The sequence below is a fragment of the Aythya ferina genome, assembly GCF_964211825.1.
Source record: "Aythya ferina genome assembly, chromosome: 1".
Classification (NCBI taxonomy): Eukaryota; Metazoa; Chordata; class Aves; order Anseriformes; family Anatidae; genus Aythya; species Aythya ferina.
In genome coordinates this window covers 2,286,315-2,305,396 of record NC_140296.1, presented here as the reverse complement: position 1 = coordinate 2,305,396, position 19,082 = coordinate 2,286,315, and the positions used below count along the sequence as shown (strand labels likewise).

The following is a 19,082-nucleotide window of genomic DNA, read 5'->3' as shown; positions in this document are numbered from 1 at the left end:
CTCTTACAAACGAGGGCAGTTTTAGGAAGAAAGAGTTAAATAGCACAATGTTGGCTGTCCCAAGCCATTCGGGCTTAGAGCCAGCGCCCAATCCTCAGCTCTTTTGTTTGAATAACAGAGTCCACGACTCTCATTTTTCTTCCTCCAAGGTTTCAGTATCTCTCCGCAGGGTACAGCAGTGACAGCCCCCCATTTTGGATTATTCCATAATGTGGATATCAGTTGTCCACCTGATATATATACCCTGGATACGCCCTGTCCCCTGGGGCTAGTTCATTTTTAACACTCAAATGGTATTCCCCGAGCCAGTCAAATCCTCGACACAGTACTGCCTACCCATCACCAACCAATGAGATAGTGCTGTATTTACTTTAATCCCTTTCATCTATCCCTTAAATGCAGCTATTCATGGCCTGGAGAAAACAGCTGCTTAACAAAGAACAATCCCAGGCTGGCCCAGACGAGATCCCCTCCTAACCCAAAGCACCCTCCGCCGTTTGCAGCTGGGAGCAGATCCGGGGGTTAGGAATAAGAAGGAGAGCAAGCACAAAGCAAGCCTTTCCCTTAACATACGCATTTAGCAAACGACTGCTCAGGGTCTTCTCAAGCTGGATCTTGCATCCGGACTGCTGTGTTTAATAAGTGCTAATGGATGTACGAGCCATTTACTCCTCTTTGAACGTGCTCTTGGTTTTTGGCCTCCACAGCACCCTGGGGCGATGACTTGCATAAAGTTTGTTAGAAATAAATTGCTTCCCGTTCGTTTGGCTGACAACTGCGGCCAGAGCTCTTATATGGGCGCATCATTGTCCCCACACAGCCACAAGCACCAAGCAATTATTCCAGTTATCATTCAAGATTCAGGCCTGCAGAGTCACTTCTTCTCCACTTGCCTGCTTATCAGCTGCTGTCTCATAAAATCTGGATGGGAGAGAGGATGCAGCACAGTTGATCTCAAGAAGGATGGGTCTCCAACCCTCCCCCTGCTCAGACCACAAGGTTCCCCCCACAATGCATAAAAATGCAGAGCCACGGAGATCAACGCAAGAAGAGCAAGGCACCACCATTTTGCAGAACACACGACAGCACTACAGACTGGCAGGGGAATACTGACAGTTTATTTCACAGAGGATCGCAGAGTTCATTTTGGTCTAGCTCTATTTTCATCAAAAAAGTATCATCCTTTAAAAAAAAAAAAAAAAAAAGTAGCAAATCTTCAGGACGATAACGGTAACAGTCAGTGCATCACGCGTAAAGTTCGGGTCTCATCATTAAAAAAATGAATTGTGGAAACAACAACTCTTTGCTGGATTGCTTTTTAACACTTCCAAGCTTTTTAAGCACTTCACCTTTCAATAAAGTCATCTCCAAGGATAAAAACAGAACATGCAGGTGATTATCGACAGGTGCCGAGATTTAACATCTCTCACTTGGCAATGACAATCCACCAGGAATGTTTCAATACAACAACCGCATTAAAGGGAGAAGCAACGTTGTTCTCAAAAGCCTTCAAATCCACCAAAATTTGCAATTCTGGAGGAAAAAAAAAAAAACAAAAAAAACACAACTATGTTTCACAGACTCGAGAGAGTACCATATAGGAGAACAGCATTTGGGGAAGGTAAGAGGGCGCATGGACCATGGGCTTGTTCCACCTACATTCATAAAAAACAGGGTAAATGCAAATAAATTAAACTCAGTTTGTGATGCTTTAGTAGGCATCTCCTAAGCAGCGCAATTCAGATTTTACTTGCATTATAGGAGTATTTTCTTACATTACTTTGACACGCCTTCTTTTCTACAACTAAGATTGCCACTTTCATCCCCATTTCTTACACACTGAACCCAAAACTTTGGTGCTTCAGAACACTACTTCTATAAACTAAAAAAAAAAAAAGTAGTTCAGTACTGCCAAAACAAGAACAAACTGCTCAAAGCTGTTTATTGAGGCTTTTTTTTCCGGCTTTTCTCTTGGCTTTAGGTGTTGAACGTGACGTACATCAGCATCCCCAAACCTCCCTTCTTTTTCTGCAAGGGGACTTCTCCCAGCCGCTGAAGGGCTTTGCAGCCCAGCTCAGCCAGAGCCCAAAGACTGAGCTTTGGCTCCTGTCCCCTCCACGGGAAACGACTTTCATGGTCCTGGCATTTTCAGGGCTTCAAAGGAAGCTCGTGCTCAATGGGATTTCCCACTTTGCACGTTGTGTCGACCGAGATCCAGCGAGGCAGGGAGCGACCCAGCAGCAGAAGGCTGCGGGGACGGAGCCAAGCCCCATTCACATCACCAGCAGCCTTCGGGATGGCTTCAGCTGCCTTGGGAACCAGCTCTGTGTGAACAGCAGTGACCCAAAACCAGGCTCCTCTAGCGAGCTGAGCCTGCCCTTGGGCTGGCTGCGGGCTGTTTCAGGGAGGGGATGAAATGTAACTGCCATCTACTTGGTTTCTGAGCTTTTATTTGCTTAAATCTCTCATCTAGGATTTTGGTTTAAAGCCTTTTCTATTGGAAACACACTGCTGAGAGCTCTCTGTTGTCAGCTTGTCAGCATCTGCTGCTGCAAAAAAAAAAAAACATCACTCCGTTGGAGGACACCAACACGCAGCTTTAGAGATCCTGCTTTTGAAGCAAGGAGGAAAAGTCTCCTTGCAGGAATAAATTACTCTCCTGGGCTGCTTCGCCTTCCAGACTATTTACAACTCCTTCATGCACGGGCATCTGCTTGGCACGGAGGGGCTGACACTGCACCATCACCACCCCTTCTTCCTGTATGGCGAAGCAAGGAGCATCTGCAGACACCACTTGGAGTGGCAGGCACTTTAGCCAGACGTGAGGGGTGATGGTGCCCGTGGCGTTGCTTTTTGCAAGCCATCTGGGCTGCCAACAGAGCCCAACTCATGAAGATAGAAAGAGCAAGGACAAAATCCAAGCATTGCTGCCAGCAGAGGCCAAGCTTCAGCTGCCACACAGGGTTTGCCTTCAGACTACAGCAGAACATCTCAAGGCCATTCTTCGTGAACATCCAGGGTTTTGGGAAGGGGGACAGGATGGGGAGAAGGTGCCCAAGTGACTGAGCCAGTGCAGCTCCTTCCCCAGCTCTGAGCTTCTGCAGGGAAGAGCAGTCTCCTCTCCTAGGAAAGCTTCTCTCCTCCAAACAGTTAAATTAGAGCTAAAACTTCATTGCCCAGGAAGGTGGAGAGGAAAGGGAACAAACAAAAAAAAAAAAAAAAAAAGAAAGAAAGAAAAACAAGGAAAACAGAACAAAAGTGACATTTCACAAGAACTTCACAACATACGGTTTAAACAATTCAGCTACACCGTCGCTGCACCGAGGGAAGGAATGGAGCAGGGTGGGGAGAGCTGTCCCAGCGCCCCCCTGGGACTCAGGCTGTCACATCAAAATTCAAATAACTTCAGCCATAAGGGTAGAGGATTTAATGAACGTGGTATTTCCACTCATGCCCTGGAAAAATTACACCAAAAAAAGACAAAATTCGGATTTTTTTTTTTTTTTTTTTTTTTTTTTTTTTACATATTTACAAAAAACAAAAGCCCCCCCAACCTCGCAACCAGGGAGGTGGAGCAGCCACTGATGGTGGAATGGGAAGGGGCGAGCTGCCCAGCCAGCAGTTCCTTCAAAGTCCCGTCCCATGGCCAGCAGGAGAGTACGGCTCTCGTTGCCGGAGCGAACGTGGGGTTGGCCACCCGTGGGCTTGGGCTGGAAGCCCCTCAGTTCATCCGCAGCTTGGTGTCCCGGTGATCCGTGGGGGTGACCATCTCGTTGGCGTAGCCATTCTCGGAGCAGAGGGACAGCTCGTCCGTGGTCTCCACGCCGTTGTTGATCTCTGGGGAGGGTAAAGAAGGAGAGGGCATCGTCACAGGGGTGCAAAGACCCAGGAGAAAGCTCGTGGTTGAGGGAACAGGCATCGAGCAGCCAGCACATGAGGTCTGTCTGATCCTACAGGGATTTAATCCCTGGCTTTAGTGACATTGCCACCATTTTAAACCAGTTGTGAATACGATCTGCCCCCAAATTTTGGCTCACCTCTAAATTTCAGACCCTGAGTGTCCTGTCAATATCAGAAGCAAAACTGGAACCCCCCATATAAGTGATGCTATGCCACAGACTGAATTACTTGCCTTTGGAGATGAGGATGCAAGATACTCAAACTTAATCCCTACCCCAGCCACTCTTCTAGAACTGGGGAGACTCCAGTAGTCACTGGTTTCACTGGGAAAACCATGCCCCCATCAATGTTCTAATAGTTAAACTCCAACCCTAAGCAAAACCATTTGTTTCAGAGGCACAAATCCTTAACAAGATCCCCTACCTCACAGGGTGGTTTGTATCGAAGACAGTTTACGTCTAGAAAATAGTGGAAATAGTTAATTTTGCTATGACCCACTGCTTTCTCACTCTGGTTTCCCTGGATTTATTCCCCATTTTGACTGTTTCTGGAGGGCAGAATCAGGCTTGCCGTGCCCACAATAAGTTCTTTGAAGCAAGAGTTGTCTTTTTGGCTGTGTGTGTGTACATCCAGGACAATAAACCCTGATCCCTGTTGGAGGTCTCTAGCCCCTGATACGAGGAATGAACACCAACAACAGAGCTCCAGGGGCAATTTATATTCACATCCCTCCTAATGTGAGCTCTCCAGCTTCATGTGCCAACTTTAATCTTTTAAAGCTAAACATTTCTTTCTTTGTACACATTTTTGAGATCTTTCTTGGAGGCTGGATCATTGAGAGGAAGCCAGCATACACTAACACAGAAAGGCTGGGAGGATGACAGGGATCCAGGTCTACCTCAAACTCGTCAACATTATCTGCAGCAACTCACAGCACTGCTTTAATTTACAGTTTTGACACTGTTGGCAATTAAGAGAGGAGATGTGAGACAGCGTAAGACAGCTGCATAGCACAGCTTGGGAAGTTAAAAGCAGGATTTATGAGCAAATCGGTGCTCAGGCCTGGAACATTTTGGGATGGGTGAGGCAGGACCATGTCCCACAAGTGGTTCAGTGCAGCTGGATCGGTCCAGCTGCCCTGTCCCAGCTGTGGGAGATGACACCCATATCAAAACCATCTCTCCTCCAACAGGTAGCAGCTGTAGGATGGAGCAAATAGCTTCGTGCGACCGGCCCCATTCATACCCGAGAAGATCAGCTTCTCCTTCATGATCTTGACATCCCGGCTGGACCGGCGGACAGCAGCACTGAGCATGATCTGCTCCGGGTTGTAGGTCCTGATGCTTCCTAAACGCCACCTGCAAGAGAAGGGGTTATCAGGGGCTGGAGTCCTCAGCCCCAGGAGCGTCCTCTCCAAGCAAGTGGCCACCAACACTGGGGAGACCAAGTCCCAAAGACCCTCATGCCTTCCTGCCCTGGTGCCTACACAACCCCGCATGATAGGAAGATGTTTGGAGATGAGTGTGTTATCTCAGGGAGGGTACAGACATAAAAACTGGTCATCTCTAACCACCTTGAGCATCCTAATTGCATTAATTTCACCGAGGACCACATCAGATACCCAACTGCCCTGTAGGGGTGAACTATTTTGATTCTTAGGGTTGGAAATAGGGAACAGAGACCAAGCCAAGTAAAGAAACCAGAACCTTTTCCTCACTATGTGGCACCCTCACGCTTGTAGGAGAAGAGAGCTCAAAGTCAAATAAACGTCTCAAGCCTGAGACATCACCACAAGATGCTCTGAAGGGAACTCAAAGCAGTCTCAACACAGGTAGCTGTCACAAACAATGCCTCTGATCATAATTTCTCCCACTTGCCTTCCCAAACGCCAGGTCTTTGCTTACAGGCTTTTACCCAAAACGCAGACTTCTTATAAAAACAAAACTTCATGAATACAATGAGGCTGATGGGAACCTGGCTCCCCATTAAAGTCAGCCAGGCTTTTATTCTAATTACTGAATGCATATAAATAAACTGACTGATGCTAGTAATAAGCGATTGCAGCAAGGCCGAGTCATAGGATTTTCCTTTTAAACCTCTTTTTCATCCTGGGAGCTTCCCTGGATCACAGAACCTCAGCTGCAGAGCTGCTGGCATTAAGAGAGAAAGGCAGGCTACTGCAAACAGGGGAAAAGCAGGGCTTGGTGGGCTTTCGTGGCCCCAAACCCACCAATTCTCCCTATCTCCTGCCCAGAGAGGAAGGCTTTCAGTTATTCCCATTCTCCCTGCCAGAACCAGGGATGTAACAAAACTATTTGATGGAAAAACAGCAGAGATTTACGGTGGTTTATGGGGTTTCTGATCTTCTGGCACCATCTAGTGGCTTACCCACTCAGGAGAATGTGATTTTTCTGGTTTGGGGTGACGGCTGCCTTCTCTTAAATGCATAACCTCCTCCCCATTCCGGGGGCAGAAAACCTGAGGAGCACCCCCCAAATCTCAGCCTGACAAAGCAACACCCACAGATGAGGTTCTGCAGCTCTTCCAAACCTAGCTGGTGCTCATTCCCTCTGTTTTCCCTCTTTTTCCCAAATCTCAGCAGGTGACTGTCAGGCTATAACTGAGGTACAGATGAAGGTGGCTGCTGGGATGGCAACACTGCACCACGCACGGGCCCATGGACAGAAGCAACATAGAAGCACGCAGTGGAGAAGACATTAAAGCATTACAAAACTTAAAACATTTTTCTTTTTCATCTAAGCTGAGCTGCTCTTACTTAGAAGATGATCATTTCTGCCCTTAATGTCCCACATAGGCAGATCCTAAAATCAATACGTGCACAGGATCTCACAGGATAAGACATTCCACAATCAAACCAAAACATTGCTGTACGTCTTCTCCATGCCCACAACAGCCTAATGATGAAAATCCTGATGCATTGCATGGCCAAGAGGCACAACCATCTCTTGCCCCCAGATCCTACACATCCCATGGAGGGCATGGGCCATTTTGGGGCCTGGACAGCCCAGCCGCAAAGGGCTGCAGGGTCCTTTTCTGAAACCTCTTGCCAAGAAGAAAGACTACTGCCCTCTGCTCCCCATCTCACGTGGTGGCTGTGGTCAGACCCAGGCCAGCTAAACGTGCGCGAGGGGCCTGCAACTTTTGCAGGAGTGCACTGCTCTGCTTGAATAAGCTAAGAAGGTTTCAAATTGAGTTTTCCATCCATATAACCTCAAGGCTCTGTCAACAAATCTTTCCTCTCTTAGCTCCAAACGGGATATCCCAACTCAGGCTCTCCAACAGCTCTTGCACCACTTCTCTGGGCAATGTCTTTGCAACCTGAGCTGGAACAGAGGGACCCCAGGAATCCCAAGTCCTCACTCCCAAAATCCGAGGGCCTTTTACTGGGCTAGTAGAGGGTGACAGCAGATCCAGCCAGGATTTCTTGGGCATCCAGGTGAGAATTTCAGTGCTGGGTAAGAGGAGCAGCTCACAGCAGGTATGTGTTTTCAAATGGGACCCACCCAAGGCACAACACCAAAACCAGCCCAAATTTGCAGGGGTCATGCAATTACTCTTTTAGCTTCTGCATGGGACCGCTGGCAGCTACAACAGTAAGCCAAGCTTTCAGTAGCCACCCCCATTTTTTAAATACCCTCTTAGCAGAGAAGCCATCGGCATTTAACCATGATGCAACTCCAACTATACCATATGAAACACTTGCTGCTGTGCTCAGTAGAGTTGGGATGCCAGAAAGCTTGTTTAATAGAAAATAACACCTCTCCTACCCCCTTGGACTCTGTTGTGATCGGCCACAGTTAGGACAGCAGTGTGCAAAAAGGGCAGCCCAGAGAGGGGCTCGTTGTGCCAGCCAGACTGCAGGGAGGTCTTGTTCTGGGAGGTTGGCAACAAAGCAGACCAGACGGACACGGGGTGGGAACAGACTAAAAAATACTGGGACAACAACACAGAGACAGCACACAGAGTGTTAGGGCCACCACCGGGGCCGTTGGGTTGGAGGAGAAATGGCAGGGGAAGGAGATGGGAAATGGCAGACTGGGAGGAAAATAGAGGTGATTGGTGCCAAGGTGATAAAATGGAAGGGAGCAAAGAGCCAAGCCAGCCACAACGGCACATCCCCATCCTGCTACAGCTCTTCTCTAAAGCCTGCCCCACTCCTCCATGCCTCTCTCCTCTCCCTACCCCCATGAAAAAAGCAATGGGGAGGTGGCAGGAGGCAAACACCCAACCTCCCTGCACCGCTGGAGGGCTCAGCCTGGCCCCATCTCAGGGAGGTGACGCGAGGACGCAACGCCACAAGTCCAAGGTACCTCGAGGAGCAGGCAATGCTTCCAGCTGGCCAACCCCAAACCCCAAGGCAGTGGGTGGGCAGGGGAAGAGGGGAGGGCTAAGCACACCTAGGGAGTAGCCAGCCCTCAGAAATACAACCCCATGGCACAAAGCGGAAGGAATGGAGAAGGTAACGCGTGAAGAGTTTGGTCCGAGGACGGACGTGGTAAAGGCTTTACTGCAGAAAGGCGGCAGCGCTTCCCTCCAGTGGGATAAAAACTACTGGGGAGAAAACAGCCAATGCAAGGAGAAATCTGGGTGTCCAACTGATGGCACTTCAACATCCCAGGCTCATCCCATTCCTGGCTGCAGCACTATTTTCATTTTCATACTGTATTTCTTCCAGTTTCATAGTGGTGTGGCTGGGAAGAGACTCAATGAGTACAGCAATTGCTGAGCCAAATCTTGTCAGATATTAGCCCTATTCATTCATTGCCAGGGCTGGAGAAGTGATACTTCATATAAAGTTTTATTTTTTCCTCTATAGAGTTGGCCAACCTAGAAGAGGTTTGTCTTAAAAACCTCTGGTAAATGCAGAAAGGAGGGAGATATTTTGCAGTGAGATTAATTCCATGGAGAAAGCACTATCTCCACTGGGAATTTCCCAATTTCAACACACCGCAGGAGCTCAGAATCAGGGTTGTTTTAAAAGGCAGTGACTTGGATCACCGCAACAAAAGGTCAGATTGCCTTCAAAACATCCACCAGCTTCAGCATCAGGCTCCTGTGGTGCTCACGGCTATGGACCATGTTCAGACCCTCCTGGTCCCCCTCTGAAGCCAGATGTTTGAAAGAATCCCAAAAAAGCTGCGCCCCGCACTGTCCTTCTGCAGTGAAGCCGTAGCAGAGAGGGAGAAAGAAAGAGAGAAAGGAAGGTTGAATGAAAAAGAGAAAGAGGAAGAAAGCACCAGAATTACCTGATCATGTGATAGCTGTGAGATGCCAGAATGCAGCAGAGAGAAAGAGGAGGAACATGCACAACAGTCAGAGCAGTAAGAAAATAAACAAGGCAAAGAGGCAAAAGAGATTGGTTAGAAGTCATCACGCTCGGTATTTCCCCCTCTGGAGAGGCTGCCAGGATCCTGTCACCAGAGCTGAAGCTTAAGAGCAGGAGCAACCCCTGCCCGTGGCTACGGAGGAGAGAGAAGCCATGCGGAGAGGAGACGACGAGCACATCGAAGCGGTGCCTCTGTTCCCACCCACCCCCTCGTCCCTCACGTGAAGGAAGCGGCTCCGTTTTGCCCCAAAAAGAGGGCTTCAGAAAACCAAACTAAACCACACCACGACACATTGGAGGCCAAACGTCGAGCCCTGCTTCTTGGAGCTGAGCCACGTCAGCAGGTAGCTGGGCAGTTCTGCTGCAGCTTAGTTTTGGTTTATCCTCCATGCTGCTACCCATTCGTCTGCGTGGTGGAGAAGCCGTGAACAGCAGGGAGATGGGGGTCTCCTAGCCGGGATGCACAAAGCAGGAGCTCTCAAAAGAGCAAGCCTTGCTGTAGAAAATGCAATTTCTGGTACTAGAGTTTCTCCCTGATTCTGCTAACTTGGGGTTGGGCTGTCCCAAGGCAGAGATCCAACAGAATACATTTGACCCTCGCCATATTAATCCTTCCATCCTTTACCCTGCTTCCTCTCACCCTACTCCTTCAAACCATCTCCAAGCTGGGAGAAATTCAACTTGTGAAGAGAGGAAGAGTCCAGATAGTGCAGTGTCCATACAGCTGGGACCTCTGCTCTCCAGGCATGCATCGGCTCACTCTGCTCTGGGACCTACAGCTTACATTCAGCAGTATGACTCAGTCTAATTTCTTCAGCCGTGGCCTTCTGATTCAGAAAGCCTGCTAAAACCAGCTTTGGGAGATGATGCAAAAGACTTCAAGTGTCTTATTGCCTTGGCCTTTGAATTCTGCTCTTGAGAGAGGAGCATTGAGAGACGTCAGACCCTGCCTCCAGACTCCTCACTGCCTTTCTGTAACTGGCAGAGAAATACAGGGCCTGAAGAGTAGGGAAATCTCTTGTAGGAAAATCTCTCATTAAACCAGCTGATGAATCTGAAGGGGGGGAGAAAGCTTCCAGACAACGCAGCCACACTGCCCTTCTGGAGGAAAGGTTTAAATGGCCGCAATTTGAATCACCATCATTCTTAGCAAAATTATAAACACATTGGCAAATCTCATTTGGGTCATTGGTTTCATTAAGTGTTGGTAAATCTAATCGGAGAAGAGGGTTCTGTATCTGTTTCTCATTCTATCTTCCTGTGCTGGAATCGGTGACTGGTCTGGGACTGTGCAAGTCACGAATTTAGAGGGACAATTATCACCAGAGCCGACATATGGCCTGAAGTCAAACCCATAGCAGGTGCTGGCAGGAGCAATAGCCTGCTGTAGCATGGCAAAACTACCCAGGTAATTATCTACCCTGGGGAGGGAAAGGGATTGCTGCAGGCAGATGATCTGGGACGATGCGACAGCAAAATCACCAGCTCATAAGGCTGAAGGAAATGAAATTGCTACTCCTGACACAAAGGCATTTCGGAGCTCAAGAGGGAAGGAAAGCGTAAGCCCCTTGATGTCTCTAGGACAGTAGTTTGTGCATGCTAAAGCAGATGAGATTATAAAGCCGAGGGAAGAGAGGGGTGCAATTTCAAAATGACACATTTTCCCAGGAGAAGGCTGCTGTTCTCGCTGGAGGGAGCACATCTCCCCCCTCCTGAGCTCGCATTTTCCCAGAGAGGGTTATTACACTGTCATCACTGACAGCGAAAATGCCTCCTAGGAGAAAAGGCTCATCACCGGGAGGAGACCGTGGTTTCCTCCCTTATAATCAAGAGGAGGGTAGTTTGGCCAGCTCTGCCATTAGCAAGTTGATTTATCTCCTACTGACTTATCAGTGTCTTAGCTAGCCCTGCTCCTGGGCTCTATGCTCTGAAAACGTTTTGTTTTCAGTGACCTGGGCTGACAAGAGGCTTCTGCCATGCACTCATTGCTCCCCATTTTCTTTGAAAAATGGAAGAATTTTCTCAAAGCATCAGGCTAAGCAACTGATTTGATCTGTTCAGTCATAACAGCTTTGCATCACTTAATACATTGCTTTAAAACGTTTCCATTTCTTCATCAAGTGGAAACCAAATAAATTAAGAAAATCTAAAAAAAGCCTACATTATAAAAACTGTGGAATCTCATAATATTCTCTTTTTTCTTTAAAGCATTTAAATCCATTTCCCCAGAAAACATTTACGGTTTCTCTACCACACGCATTTATGAGAGGAGCGAGGAGTCTGTCACTCCTACTGTGAGATGTCTCACTCTTCTTAAAAACAGTGACTTCACCCAATTCAGTGTCATCGCAGGAGTGGAATGACTTATTGTTTGCAGTCTTTGTAGGAAGTTTCAATAAACAGTTTTCCTGCATTTGCAATCCAAGTGCCTGAGGAGCACTGCAGCCCTCTCTTCCATCTCCACCCCACGCTCTCAATGAAAGCACACTCCACAAATACACGAGAGTTGAGCCATAACAATGCTACTTACTTCTGGAATATAAAAACTCCTACAATTATGATAAATGAAATGAGATCAGAAGTGATCCAGATTAGGCGGTACTCGTCTGGAGGCTGGAAGACAAAAAAAAACAGGAGCACATCTGAAAGTTTGGCATAATCACATGGAGACCACACGTTGCTAAAGTTACCACCAGGGCGGGAAGAAAAGCACAGAGATGAAGGAGTCACGTATAAATCACAAAGTTTATGACATTTCTAATGTTTGCCTATGACCCAAAGTGATGTTATCAGGAAGAATCACAAAAAGGAACAATTTTAATCTCTGCCTCTTTTCACGTGCTGATGTTTTCTCAGAGCTTTGTGGACTGGAGTTGAGTTTCCTATCTCAGCTGTACCCCTAGGTGAGGTAAGAGGCTTTGTGGAAACCCAAGCTCGTGGGAAAACAAAAATTTACACATTGCCTGATTCAGGGTCCATTCTGAGTGCTAATATCAGCTGTTTAGCACAGTCCCTGTACTACCAGCATACATTTCTAATTTTCTGTTCTGTAGGGCACTGGGAGCAATGGCTCCATCTGCTTTTTTTTTTTTTTTCTTCCACTAAGCCACCACCAACAGCCAACAAACTTCTGCTTTGCCAGACCAAGCCTGAACAACATGGCTCCAACCAGGATGCTGGTTTCTTACCAGGCAGATCCATCACAACCATCATTAACACATACAAGTAATGTTTCATTAGAGGAATAAAATACATAATGCAAAAAGAGGAGCTCATGCAACAGTAGGGTGACATGGGCAACACCGATAGGGAGCCATCAGCTCTGCTGCCTCCATCTCCCAGCAGAGAACAACTTGATTTCTGGTCACTACCTCTTTATGTGTCTCGAGTAACCCTGTGAAAATGTACTGCAGAGCTGGCAGGGCAATTCTTTAATTAGCCAAAGCTTCTGATGGAGATTTAATCCTTGTGTTTCCCAGCTTAATTACAGAAAGGTGACATTTGGCAGGGTGTAGACATCGCACGAAGATCTCTCTGTAATGTTACATTTGCTGCATCTGCTAAAACAACAGATGCAAAATTGATATTTCACATTTTCTTGGCAGAAGAATGCCATTAAAATTGTTTTGAAGGAAAACTCAGGAGTCTTCTAGGTTAGAAGAAAACCTACGCATTTAAATTTTTAATTTATCCAAGCAACAGCATTCCACGACTGAAGACACAAACATCAGGTTATTTTGTGGGTCAAAGGTTGGATGATATATCCCAAACAATTTGTAGACATGACTTTCTGGGCGAACTCTAACACCCTATGTTGATGATTTAAAAAGTAAAATAAAAATAAAAATCTGCAATACCTGTAAAGTCCTGCAGAAGGCTCACAGCTAGCAGGATTTGATACCAAAACAAGGTTTTATGAGCAGGTTTATTGAAATTGGAATTTCAATATGGTCAAAAAGAGAAAAGTGGTGTTTTTTGATTTTGTTTGTCTTTTTTTTTTTTTTTTTAATTTACTTACTTTTATTGTTTAAAGATATGCACTCAAGACATGCTCTCACCTCTTTAGAGGGGAGCATGGGCCAGCAGACATCTATCATGCAGAGACAACTCATTGTGCTGCCTCATCCACACTAAGATCTGCTCAGGAATTTTCTGTGTCACCCACAGTTGACAATTTTGGGGCAGGACTCTTCCTTTGGGGTCCATATATTTAATTTTTTTTTAAATAGTCTTTACTCGGCTTAAGACCTATTCCTGAAACCCTCCCATTTGCAACCCTTCAAAATCTTCATCAATTCAGCGTAACCAGCCAGAGGGCAGCTCAAATCTGAGGGAGAATCCCCAAAAAAGCAGGGAGTGCCACCCTACTGGGCACCCACTTTGAGAATATCGAGCTGGGGTCTGAACCCCAGGCTTGAGCTTTTCAAACGCCTCCTCTACAGCATGTCAGAGGATTTAGGGGTAGTATGTGCTCACAGCAGAGGGCTCACTTGGAAATCCAGCAAATGGCAGAGCCCTTTGAGGAGGGCTCCAGCTACACCAGCTGCATTTCATCTCTGACAATGAGGCTTTTGCAGCAAAAAGCTGCCAGTGATGTGCTCACAGCTCCTGCCAGCTGTAGCAGAGGACAGATGTTTGCCGCAGCAGCATTCAGACAATGATAATCTCTTCTTCCAGCAGCCTCAGACTGGTGACCTTTTTCAATTTTCCAGCGCACACCAGTGTGAATTTGTGTAGTCAGACACAAGCAGAAGGTTAAGCTAAGGCTAAGGACACTGTGCACAGATGTTCATAACCTTAAGCTCCTACCTCCCACTAAAGATGTGGATAACTCACTAAAGCCTGTTAACTTCTTCTTGTGCTCATCTTACCTCCCTTTTCCCAAGGGATCTGCCAGAACAGTGGGCAAAACAGCTGTCTCCTGTCCTACCCCCATCAGGATCTGTTATCAAAAAAAGAGCCCCATCGCATGCATGTATGCCTCCATAGCTGAGCTCGTGCTTTGGGAATGTTTTGATGTAGATATTTTCCCTCTGCTCCAGCACAAATATTTCTGTTTGGCTCAGACACCCAAAGTGCCGGCAGAGATTTCAGAGGGTTTGTTGGCTACATGATGGGTATCTGGCAATAGCCAGAGGTAAACCTGTCCACATCTGGTATTAAAAGCAGTGAAAAACCTAGTTCTACATCTTGCCTAAAACACAAAGCCGTGTTTGCTGCTTCTCCTGCATATCTAGCAGCAGGTCTGGATTATTATTTTTTTTCCCATTGGAGGAATATGGAAAAGTTGAGTGGATTAAAGAGGATGTGTGTTGTGTTCTCCAAGGACTCCAAACCCTGCATGGGGAGAAGCGAGGCCACCTGAAGGAAGGAGTTGTGCAAGAGGTGCTTTAATCCTCTCCCTTTGCAGGTCTCAGGCATACAGAGGGTGAAAAACCTCAACAGCACATTGAACCCAAGTAAACCTTCTTGGAGAAACCCCCCGGCTGTATGGATGCTGTGTTTCATGGCCAACCCTCCACGGTGTCCCCTCCCTCCAGAGGCTCCCAGCACCTTCCTGGCCTTTGTGCTTACCATCAGCCAGATGGGAAAAGGCACCTTGCGAAGGATGTGGGAGCTGTCGGAGGTGACCGACTGGACACCAGTGCACCAGAGGATGGAGTACAGCCAGGGCTCGTTCACAGTGTAGAGATTCACACTCAGGTTCGCCGTGGTGTAGTCCCTGCCAGGAGACAGATGGGGCGAGGGGTGAGTCTTGTGAGCATCAGACCCTCAGCTCAAAGAGGAGAGCTCCCACACCAGCTGCTCTGCTGAAATCCAGATTTATTGGGTTAGAAGTGCATGAAATGGGTTTTTAATAGGGCACAGTCGCCTCATAAGCAACCCAAGGGCATTGCAATCGAGTGGTTTGAACTTGAAAGCTTTCTTATCCTCTGCCCAAGGCCACAGCCCCTATCTGCCCAAGGCCACAGCCCATTTCAGACATATCCTCGTGAAAGATGGATGCACCATGTTTCTCTAACCACCACCTCATCATGTTGATGTACAATTAACATCTGGCTCGGATGCCTGTCACGCTTCAAAGGCAATCTACTTAATTAAAAACTGACTGGGTTTGCAGCATCAATTCCTACAGCTCCTATGCCCTTGTTTTGGGGACAGTTGCGAGGTTACAGCTTCCAGTCTCCAGAGGTCATTTTGTGTAAGAGGCTAAAAACTTAAAGCTGGGGTACAGGAGCCATCAGCAGTGAATCAGGAGCTGATATCGGACTCCTTCTACCCCTGCAATTTGCATAAATTGCTGTTTTTCCTTACCCACAAAACAGAAACATCACTAGTCTCCATGGCATGGACAGCACAGAGATTAACTTTTGCAATTTAGTAACTACCAAAGCACTTTGAGGAGGAAAGCAGCTGTACAGAATGTGGACAAAGCAAAGCTCACACGATCAAGCTGCTCTGGAGGCTAAGGAAGTCTCAAGTGTGGTCACAGCAACGTTGAGGTGAGAAGACTGTGCTACACCAGGGCTTTTTGAACCTACTCAGCTTGCACTGCAGGACTTGAGCGGTGTTTGACCAGGCACCACAAAGCTTTTAGGGTTCCAGAAACACTCAGGTGGCAGGTCTGATTTTGGAGACAGCTGAGGCGGGATTGATGAGAGTTTGGGATTTATGAGGTGGGGAAGATGAGAGTTGGCATATGGTCCTCTCCATGAAAAGAAGCAAACAAGTTGGGGAAAAGAGGCAGGAATTATCCTGGAGGTAAAGCACAGACTTGATTTTAAGGTCAGATAGACCAAGTGCTGGCAGCCACAGAAAGATTACACTAAACAGGACCACTAAATAGGACCAGTCTCAAAGACCTGCAGGCTCAATTCTTCCTCCCTACTTCCAGCACCTAACATATAATAAGACAACTCCTTCAAAAATACTTATTTCCTCTGAAAATGCTTCTTTTTTCAAATATTTCTTTGTGAAATAAATTCAAACTCAAAAATAATAAGAAAAAAAAGCTCTACTACAATCTACCCTTTTCTTAGAAAAGGGCCAAGCCACAAGATAAAATTACACGTCTCAAATATATACTTAGGAAGAAGGCTGCACATGGTGTACCACTCTAATTAAATAAGAGAACTGACCAGTCTAAATAGGTGACAAAAAATAACAAATCAGGTGAATTCTCTGTAAGAAAGAAATTTCTAAAAGCAAGTTTAGACGTTGGACTAATCAAAAATTCTGTCATAGCAGCTCCGGAGCAGATTCACAGAAGCAAAGGGCAGCTACTAATGAGGATGAAAATGAAGTGAACACCTTCACTTTTCCCCAAGGATGACAGTGGAATAAGAATCAGACTGTTCATGTATTTGTGTTTCAGAAAGGATCATTGTGCACTTGATCATCATGAGTCAGCTGTGCGATCCTGGGAACGGACTGGTTTGTAGTTAACGGGTAGGGACAAGCTTGCACAGCTCAAGTTTTTAACAGCAAGTCCATCTGAAACAATACCTGTATGCAGACAAGGCCTGGAATTGCCAAGAAAGATGCTGCTGGGCCAGGGATGCGTGCAGGGCACGATGTTAGAAAGGAGCTGTGGACACCCACTGTGGTGCAAACGGGCTGTCAGAGCATCCAAACGGAGGACCGTACCTGACATCCTCGTTCGTGACCTTGGTGTAGCGCAGGTTGAGCCTCACGATGCCTTTCTCTCTCATGCGTTCTGCGTCTAGCTTGAGGCCAGAAGTCTGCTGGAATCCCGGAGCAATCTGCCTGACCAGCTGCCGCTCCGCATCCGGCAGCCACATCACCTGCAGAGGCAGACAGACAGAGGGTGGCTATGGCAAAAATGAGAGGAACACCAGGCAGGGCTGCTGACAGCCAGTTTACACCGAGTCAGAAGCAAAACCACAAGAGACTTTGCTTTATTTGTCATATAAATTGTCTAGAAGACGCGTACAGCTTCCCACATCTCTGTATAAATGCATTTCAGGACAGCTGGCAAGCCCAGAGGACTGGAACATACAGCTTTGGAGGAAAAAAGGGTTGAAGTACAAAGAGATCAAGCCAAGGGCTCATGACTATGGTGTACCCCTAAAAACCTGCCTCCCCTTTTTAGCACAGAGGCTAAAACTGACAGCACAAGACAGGACACACAGGAGAAACCTTCCACGGTCCCATGTTTGAGACCAGTTTCATTCACCCTCGTTTATCAGGACTACATCTATTCCAACCCCCAACCCAGGGCACGATGTAAAGGGGATGCTGGAGCCAAGAAGGACAGTTTTATGGCTCATGCTGTGCCCTACCAGATGATCTCAGGAGCATCACTGGGCATTGCTTTGCTTTAACCCATGCTTAATAACTCACCAGCACTCATTTACTAAAGCATCAGACCAGCAGGAGAATTCGGTTTGCTACTTTTCCTGCTGGACCCGTCATTGCACAAGTCAGCGCTGAACCTGTCTGTACACGTGGGTGCACCTAACTGGCACAGAGGAAATAATCAAGCTACCTCCCTCACCAGCCTCAGGACACAGCTCTGAAGCAGTCCACATCTACCTGGGGGGCTCCTCAATCTCTCTGAGTCCCTGTCTCAACATTTTCCTGCCACTGCAGGGAAAACTAGTTTATTTACATCCAGCAGGAACTTTCCCTGGTTTAATTTACAACCACCACCTCCCATTCTCCAGACATGGAGCTCAGGGAGAAGTTTGGGTCCAACTTCTCAGCAACTTTCTTGATGGTTCTGGAGAGCTGCTAGTAGGCCTTCCCAAAACCTTTTTATTTTTTTTTTCCAGGATGAAGAGATCCAGTTCACTCAGCCCCTACAAAAACATCCAGCCTCCTAGCCAGTCCAGTGGCCTCTGCAGGACAGACCCCAGTTTATCAACATCTTCCTTGTGGAAGCCCCACACTGGACACATGATTTCTGAGTAATGGGAATGATCACATCTCTCCTTCTCCCAGCTATCCTACCAGTAGTACAGCCCAAGATTTTTAAGTCTCCTTGCTACCAGGGCATTTTGCTGCATCATCAGGTACCAGGCTTTTGAAGGTCCATGCTTACCACCATCTCTGGGACCACTGGCCTGGAGGTAATGTCTTCCCCAATACAATTTCCTGGCACCAAATAGAATTACAAAGCATCCAAACGGATCAAATGAGGCACTCAAGGCTGCAGGGAACCCGTAACGAGTACAATTTTGGAACCATCACCAATGTCGCAGTACTCACAGCCTGTTGCCGAATTCCTGACGCCAGGATGGTTTTCAGGGTGATGTTGATGTAAGTGCTGTAGTAGGGATGGGCCGGGGGCAGGTCCCGAAAGTTCAGGATGAGCGAGGTGTTATCCTTGATCACCTCCAGCATATCTGCCAGCTTGCAGACCGACTGGTTGGCAGCTTCCAAGTAGTCAGACCTCGAGAGAGACCCAGCTGTCCAGAAAGGGTCGTTCTGAAAGCAAAGCACATCCCAGCATTACCACCACAAAGCATGGACTCTCCATCTCCAGGAGAAACTCCTTTTCCACCCCACTGTGGCCACAGCAGGGGATGCTGATATCTACACTCAATGCCCATCCTGCTTGAGCATTTCTCTGTGCCTCAGTTTCCCCACCCACAGGTAAGTCACATAGTCTTAATGAAAGCAAGGCAAGCTGGGCATGTCACCCTATTTTTCCTCACCCTACTTTTCCAGGAGAAGAGTAGAGTTTTAGGGCAAGGAGTAAGCTGAAAATGTACTTTCCCACACTGTGTGTTCACCAAAAATCCTTCAGAATCCAAAAATAAAAAGGAGCTCCTTTTTTAAATAACTAAGAGGATCAGAGAGGAGCTATGGG

At 47.2% G+C, this 19,082-nt stretch overlaps 1 protein-coding gene across 9 annotated transcripts in view; it reads right to left on the bottom strand.

Annotated features, from left to right (window-relative positions):
• Positions 1–1,096: 1,096 nt before the first annotated feature.
• The window catches only part of GDPD5 (glycerophosphodiester phosphodiesterase domain containing 5), a 163,127-nt gene continuing 145,141 nt past the window's right edge, over positions 1,097–19,082 (bottom strand). For 7 of the 9 annotated variants that reach the window (XM_084494788.1, XM_084494786.1, XM_084494787.1 and 4 more), the window contains exons 11-16: positions 18,479–18,697; positions 16,895–17,052; positions 14,822–14,969; positions 11,778–11,860; positions 5,146–5,258; positions 1,097–3,837 (exon numbers count right to left, since the gene is read on the bottom strand). In XM_084494788.1, coding sequence (XP_084350914.1) covers positions 3,722–3,837; positions 5,146–5,258; positions 11,778–11,860; positions 14,822–14,969; positions 16,895–17,052; positions 18,479–18,697 — 837 coding nt within the window. In that variant the 3' untranslated portion in view covers positions 1,097–3,721. Of the gene's footprint in view, positions 3,838–5,145; positions 5,259–9,167; positions 9,183–11,777; positions 11,861–14,821; positions 14,970–16,894; positions 17,053–18,478; positions 18,698–19,082 lie in introns of all 9 variants that reach the window. The other 2 variants (XM_084494783.1, XM_084494784.1) reach the window with 1 other exon arrangement.